Source organism: Eriocheir sinensis, unplaced genomic scaffold (assembly GCF_024679095.1).
Source record: "Eriocheir sinensis breed Jianghai 21 unplaced genomic scaffold, ASM2467909v1 Scaffold434, whole genome shotgun sequence".
Taxonomy (NCBI): Eukaryota; Metazoa; Arthropoda; class Malacostraca; order Decapoda; family Varunidae; genus Eriocheir; species Eriocheir sinensis.
This window is the reverse complement of record NW_026111759.1, coordinates 230001-237500: the sequence shown is the minus strand read 5'-3', so window position 1 is coordinate 237500 and position 7500 is coordinate 230001. Positions and strand designations below refer to the sequence as shown.

The 7500-nt window shown below is 55.1% G+C and overlaps 2 protein-coding genes across 3 annotated transcripts in view; both read right to left on the bottom strand.

Moving 5' to 3' along the window:
* LOC126992291 (histone H4) overlaps positions 1-7500 on the bottom strand; it is a 47837-nt gene that overhangs the window by 3484 nt on the left and 36853 nt on the right. The gene's annotated exons all lie outside the window — the stretch shown is intronic.
* Positions 531-906, bottom strand: LOC126992296 (histone H4). The gene has a single exon (XM_050850957.1). The coding sequence runs from the start codon at positions 865-867 to the stop codon at positions 556-558; it is 312 nt and encodes a 103-aa protein (XP_050706914.1). The 5' UTR covers positions 868-906; the 3' UTR covers positions 531-555.

Genomic DNA, 7500 nt, shown 5'->3' with positions numbered 1-7500 from the left:
ATATATTTTCCAATATAGTTTTTTCTCTCTCTCTCTCTCTCTCTCTCTCTCTCTCTCTCTCTCTCTCTCTCTCTCTCTCTCTCTCTCTCTCTCTCTCTCTCTCTCTCTCTCTCTCTCTCTTTTCATAGATATCCTGTTACTGATTTTACAAAGAATTGACAGGGACAGGGGAAATTATGGCAAAATGATGTTTCTGTAAGAACTGAAACAAACAAATTGGAGCTTACTCGTGGCAAATGAAGTGGATGGGAAGCAGTGGGCGGAGGTGTGAACCATCATTAGGCAGGAGGGAGGGAAAAGATGGGAGGGAGGAAACAAACGGGAGCTTACTAGTGTCAAATGAGGTGGATGGGGAGCAGTGGGCGGAGGTGTGAACCATCATTAGGCAGGGAGGAGGGAGGGAGGGAGGAGGTGAAACAGAAAGAAAGAAAGAAAGCAAGAAAGAAAATATAACTGAAGTAAAAAGTGTGCTACTATTCTCTTAGTGAATAAGAATGTGGACCTCAAAGAGGTCCGGGGTGGGTGGGTTAGGTCGGGCTCGCTCAGGCAGCGCCATTAACCACCGAAGCCGTACAGGGTGCGGCCCTGGCGTTTGAGGGCGTACACCACGTCCATGGCGGTGACGGTCTTGCGCTTGGCGTGCTCAGTGTAGGTGACGGCATCCCTGATGACGTTCTCCAGGAACACCTTGAGCACACCACGGGTCTCTTCGTAGATGAGCCCGGAGATGCGCTTCACACCGCCACGGCGCGCCAGACGACGGATGGCCGGCTTGGTGATGCCCTGGATGTTGTCCCGAAGAACCTTGCGGTGACGCTTGGCGCCTCCCTTTCCGAGTCCCTTGCCTCCCTTGCCGCGGCCAGTCATGGTTCAGGTGGGTAGCTCAACAGTGGAGTGAGTGTTGGGTTGTTTTCAGTTCAATAGTTTATTGATAACCTTCACATAAGACATATAAAAATAAACATAAAAATTACAAAAATAAGCGGTTACCAAAGCAGGCTCTAAACAAGCAGCCTGCCCGATGTACGATACATAGTTGGCACTAGTTACAATTGGACAAGATTGCACATGGATGAAATGTCTTTTTATTCAGTGGTCACCGGCGTAGTAGCTTTCGAGCTCAGCGTCGGTGAGGTCTCTGTCTGCGTTGAGGAAGAAGTCGTCGTCCACGTCTCCGACGTCGACCTCGTCCTCCGAGACGTCTTCCTCCTCGTAAGTCGCCCACTCAACCTCCTGCCTGTGGTCGAAGTGACGTGGGGGGTTACCCAGTGGGCGGGCCGTGCGGATGGAGGCTGGGAGCGGCTTCCCTTCACGGAGTGTCCTCCTCACTAAGGGGAGGGCTGTCTCGTGCGGGATCCTCTCGAACCTGGCCTCCTCCTCTTGTTCAGTGAGGTGCTCGTAGCGGATCAGGAGATCCACCAACTCGCCCTCACTGAAATTGTAGGTCCGTGGGGTCTGGGTCGCCTGGCAGCTGCCGGGGGCCTCGCGGGGTGCTGGCTCCACTGCAGTCGCCGGCGCGTCCACCGTCTCGAGTGTCTGGTCCCTGGTCCTCTTTGTCTTCTTCGGCGCGGGTACATCTGGGGACACTACTGGGGGTGTCACCTCGGCGGTCGCCGCAGCCGTCTCCGTTCTCGTCGGCCGTGGTGGGTCCACCTCCATCTCCCTAGCGGGAGACTTTGGTGTCGGGACGCTCAGTTCCGTGGGTCCCGTCCTCCTCTTCCGTCTGCGGCGCCTCCTCTTTCGTCCTTCACCGTGGGGTGGCGTCCTCTCCTCCGTGGGCGGCTGCCTTGGCCGCGCTGCTGCCGGGTCCGCCGAAGACGTCGTCCTCTGCAGCTTGGCTCCCGGGATTCTGCGGAGTCGAGCGGGGCACCTGCGGTTCCAGGCATGGTGACCTGAACTGCAGTTGGGGCACAGCCACCGGGCGCGCCACGCCTTCCCTAAGGCGGCGAACGCAGTCCCTCGTAGCGTGGTCCCCGCTGCACACGCCGCACAGCTCCTTCGTCCTGGTACACTGCCGCTGCCTGTGGCCGAAAGCCTGGCACTTGTAACAGCGCACAGGCTCCGGCACGTAGCGGCGGCAGGTAAAGCGTCCCCAGCATCCGAGGTCCAGCGTGGCTGGGTCACGTCCCGGCAGGGTCAGCTGCAGGCTCCGGGTGGGCAGGCGTGGTCCGTGGCCGGCGTTGTAGTGGCACCTCACTGCAGCTGCAACGCAGGGGTGCGCCAACACCGGGTCCAATGGGAGGTGGGTTGGGTATCCAAGCAGGGCACCCTTCACCGCCGCCTCCTTTTTCTCCAGGGTGATGCCGCGGGTACGTCCAGCAGCAATCTCGTCCAGGGTGGTGGCGTGGTCCCAGTCCCACGCACGGATGAGGAAGTCCCCCGCGCGGGAGACCGTCACCCGGAGTCGCAGCTTCCGCTCGTCCTCCATCCACCGAATGGCCTGGTAGTGGGTGCTGAAGTCCGAAGACACCAGCCTCCACTCCGGCAGGGGTCCGCTCGATCGGTCCTCCCCGCCGTCCTCGTGAAGCGTCCTCCTTCGGGCCCGCTTGCTCTGCACGCGGGTCCATCCGTCCCCGTCGTCAGGAGCAGACTCCGTGGGCCGCTTCCTTCTTGCCGCCATAGCAGAGGCGGGAGCTGAGAGCTCAACCGGGCCGTCTGCAGGGGCAAGTCAGGGAGAGCAGCAGTGAGGAGAGAGGGTCTGCACTCACTGTTGGGTTGGTGGTGGTGGTGGGTTTTTGAGGGTTGTTAGCCCTCGCGGGCTATGTGCCATAGGCTGGCCCGCCTCTCTCTTGGATCTCTCTAAGCCACGGACGCGTCACGCCCAGAAACGCCAGTGCCGCACCCAACACGGCCCCAATGGCCAGCGCGCAGCGTACCATGAGCGACCGACAAAACCCCACTCCAGGTCCCGAGGATTGAAAGGTGTGAATAATTGAAATTAAGGAAGTCAGAGGGCGACAGTGGTTTGTACGTATATTTGGCAGAGTGGATGGTTTGAGAAGTACTCCGTATAGCGGAGGGACCTTTAGATGGGGTCCAGCCCTGATAGTCGGAGGGAGGCGAGCGGAACGGAGGGGATTCTATGAGGGTAAAAGGTGGCACAGTAAGATAACAGAAGGAAGAGACCTTTGTACAGCAAAGGGATCATTTGTTTAAAGTGGGTCATTCGAACCACGCAAGTAAAGTGGGAGGCAGTAGAAACAGACCTTTTTGGTGGGGTCCAGCCACAGGTGGTGAGCGGAACGGAGGGGATTGCATGAGACCGAAAGATTGAACAGTAAGTGACAGTTGGAAGAGTCCTTTGTATAGCAAAGGGATCATTTGTTTAAAGTGGGTCATTCGAACCACGCAAGTATAGTCGAAGGTGTTGAGGAAAAAAAAAAAAAAAAAAAAAAAAAAATAAAATAAATAAATAAATAAATAAATAAATAAATAAATAAATAAAAAAAATAAAAAAAAAAAATAAAAAAAAAAATAAATAAATAAAAATAATAATAATAATAATAATAATAATAATAATAATAATAATAATAATAATAATAATAATAATAAATAAAATAAAAATTAAGAAAATAGATAAAATAAAAAATAAATAAATAAATAAATTAATAAATAAATAAATAAATAAAAAATAAATAAATAATAATGATAATAATAATAATAATAATAATAATAATAAAAATAATAGTAATAGTAATAATAATAATAAAAAAAAAAATAAATAAAAAAAAATAAAAAAAATAAAAAAATAAAAAAAATTATAATAATAATAATAATAGTAATAATAAAATTAAATAAATACATAAATAAATAAGTTAATAATAAAATAAAATCTAAATAACTAAGTAAATAACTAAATAAAAATAAATAAGTAAATAAAAATAACTGACTAAAAAAAAAAAAAAAAAAAAAAAAAAAAAAAAGGAAGTCATACTGTCTCGTCGTTTACCGTGGAGGCTCTCTCTGTCTGAGGAACCTCGTGAGTGTCCCGAGGTCGTCCGTCAGGTACCGTACCATCCTTGCTGCAGCTGTTCTTCTCTCTCCGCAAGGGGTGTAACCCCTCCTGGCCGCCATCGTCCTTAGCGGGCCTGTCTGCGCACAGTCCAGGAGGTAGTGGACGAGGGGGTCGTCAGCATCGTCCAGGCAGAGGAGACACAACTCGCCCTCTTAGTCCGCTATGAGGAGCGAACGGTCGGTAGCCGAGTCGCAGTCTGTGGATCATTACCTATCCCTCCTCGCTAAGGAGGAGGGAGGAACGGTCTCGTAGCCGGTGGCGGTGGCGTACCAATGAAGCGACGCTGAGGTTGCCACTGCGTCCTTCACTGCGCGAGCGCGCGCCTTCCTGTGGTCCTCTTCGCTGTGCGTTTTAGCTGTTGTAGCTAACAGGGACCTCGATCGCGATCCGGTCCTGGTCCAGCGCCTGCTTGGCTGCTGCATCCGCCGCCTCGTTGCCCGGGACACCCACGTGACTGGGTATCCAGGCGAACGTCACGGCTCGCTCGTCGCGTCGCAGGCGTGCCAGAGTGTCAGTGTCATAGTCACCAGTCTGATGTTGTCACGTACCCTGTCTCGTCTGAGCGTCTGGAGTGCTGTCATCGAGTCAGTGTAAACGTTGATGTCCTTGTTGTCGGTGCGTAGGGCGTGCTGGAGCGCTGTCAGGAGTGCCACTAGCTCTGCCTGAAGGGTAGAGCAGTGGTCGTCGGTCCGCCAACCGTGTGTCTCCTCGCCGCTCACGAAGGCCGCCGCTGTTCTGCCTCTCTCGGTCAACGGATCCGTCCGTGTAGTATACACTTGCCCCATCCGAAGATGTGCGGGCAAGGGTTCCTCTTGCGTGGGCGAGTAAGGTCTCGCGTGAGCACTGCTGCTTGCTGAAAGGCAGGGGTTCCATGTGGAAGCGAGCCACATCCGCAGCCCATGGCGGCGGGTCGACGTAGCCCTCTGCCTTCTCATCCGGTCCTCTTCCTGCCAGGTCCACGTCCGGGAGTGAGAGTCGGGTCGCTCTCGCTATCCCTCGTGCCCACGTCCTGTCGGTGAAAAGCCTGGCATCCTGTGCTAGAGAGGTTAGTAACCTCCGTCTCGCAGGGGTGTCGGACAGTCTGACGACTGTTTTGGCTGCCCACGCGGCTGCCACCTGTTCGATCCGGAGCATCAGGGGCGGGAGCTCAGCCTCTGCTCGCAGAGCCTCTAGCTTCGTCCACCTGGGCGCTCCGAGGATATGCCGCAGCGCGTCGTTCTGGCACCTCTCGAGAGAAGTCGCGACGCTGTCTGAGAGGGACACCATCGCCACCGCCGCGTAGTCCGCGAGGGTACGGACGGCCTGTACGTAATACAGTTTAAGGACTCGGTGCGTCGCCCCCGCTCTCGTGGTCGTCATCCTCCGCATCACGGTGAGCCGGCACTTCATCCTACTCTTCAGGTACTCAGCCTCCTTCGAGAAGGTGAGCCTGTGGTCGATCCACACTCCAAGGTACTGGTACGCTGTGCACCACTCGAGTCGTACACCCTGTATCCTCAGGCTCTGCTCAGGCGTCGGGCCGAGGACCGACATCGCCCTCGACTTCCCGGCTGAAACCGAGAGACCTAGGTCTCTGCAGGCAGCGGTGACTGAGTCGAGGGCCTTCTGTGCCCATGAGAGCCTGTTGCCTCTACCTACGGCGACTAACGCGAGGTCGTCGGCGTAGCTGAGTAGGGTGACGTTGCGTCCTAGCGGAAGCCTAGCAAGGGCTTCCATGAGGGCGTTGAAAAGCGTTGGGCTGAGGACGCCCCCTTGCGGGGTGCCGTTCTCGAAGCCCTGCTTGCTGGAGACGTGGCCCTGGAACCTTACCTTTGCTGTGCGGTCGCGAAGGTAGTCGTGTGCCCAACTGAGGAGCCGCCCTGACACACCTTTTGCCGCAAGAGCATCAGCAATGGCAGTGGGCGAGGCCAGCTCGAAGGCCTTCTCTAGGTCGAGGAAGACCACAACAGCCGGCTGGTTGTTGATCGTGGACAGAAGGGAGGCCATGCTGTCAGCAGCACTCTTCCCCTCTGTGAACCCGTACACGTTGTGATGGGGCGGGCCCATTTGCCACTGTAGGCGAGTCAGTACCATTCTCTCAGCTGTCTTGGCAGCACAGCTGATGAGAGATTGGCCGTGTCTTGCCTGGGTCCTGGGTTTCGGCACCGGGTGGACGAGTGCCGCCTTCCAACGGACTGGAAGGCGACCCGCCTCCCAGGAGGCGTTGATGAGGCCAGAAGGGCGCTCTCACCAGCCGACCCCATGTTGCGTAACATGGAGTAATACCATCCTCGCCGGGCGCGGTGTCTTTGCTTCTCTTCTCTGCTCTCTTCAGTTCTTCTCTCGTAAAGAGTGGGTCGGTGACTGCAGGCCGGGCCTCCGCACGCCGGATGCGGGCCAGCCTGCCTTGTAGTAGCTCCTGCTGCTTTCGTTGCACTTCTTGGGGGAGGTTGCCTGCGGATGCGCGGTCCGCGTACGAACGGATGAGCCTGTTGGCTTCTTCCTTCGGGGTGGGATGTGCGGCAGGCCTGGGAGGTCTCCCTCCCGTTGCCCGCCGGAGGCATGACCAGAGCGTTCCGAGGCTGGTGCGCGAGCCGAAGCTCTCACACCAGCTCAGCCACTTGGTCTCCCTCTCCTCCCTGGCAACCTGTCGGGCGTGGTCCACTGCTTCGCGAAGTAGCTGTAGATTCTCCTGCGTGCGGTCCCTGCGAAAGCGCTTGCGGATGGTGTTGACTCGATGGTTCATCTCCTTGACTCGGGGGCTGCGGAACCATCCGTTCTTGGTAGGCGGTCTACGACCAACTGCCTTCGGGATGGCTCTGTCGGCGGCGTCGGTCAAAGCTGCAGCAAGGTCTCGGTCGAAGCGGTCTATGTCATCAGGCTGGCTGTAGTGAAGCCACCACTTAGCCACCTCTCTACGAAAGGTGGCCCAGTTGGCCCTGTCCAGCCGCCACCTGCTCGGCCCGGCCTCCCTCGGCGGGAGGGGGACATCGAGCGTCGTCAGAATCGCAAAATGGTCGCTCGTCAAGGTCGGGTGTAGTCACACTATATCTAGGCCCTTTTCAGGGCCAAAGTCACTTTCCGGGAGAGAGTTTAGACAGACACTGGGGCGGGCAGGGGGGGGAGGAGGAGGATCACTGGCTTGTTGCCTTTACCACATATCCTTCTGCTTCATAATCTCATATCAATTGATTGAGGGGCTTTGATTTCTCTCTTAACTTATTTCAACTGGCGGGTGCACGAGTAGGGAATATGTGGGGACTACATGCAGGCAGGAAGACAGGAATTACCAGAACAGGTAAATAAATATAAACGGAGGGGCGGAGTCACTAACTACTGATGACGGCTGCTATGTAGGCATATATCGCTCATCGTGATCCCCTGCAGCTGACAACAAACGACCGAGAGAAGCATTGGCGATTTCAAGCCTTGGTCGCGGTTTGGCGAGCACTGGCGGGACTCGGTCCGCTTATTGATGCCATGCATCCCTTGGTGGGTCAGCTCAG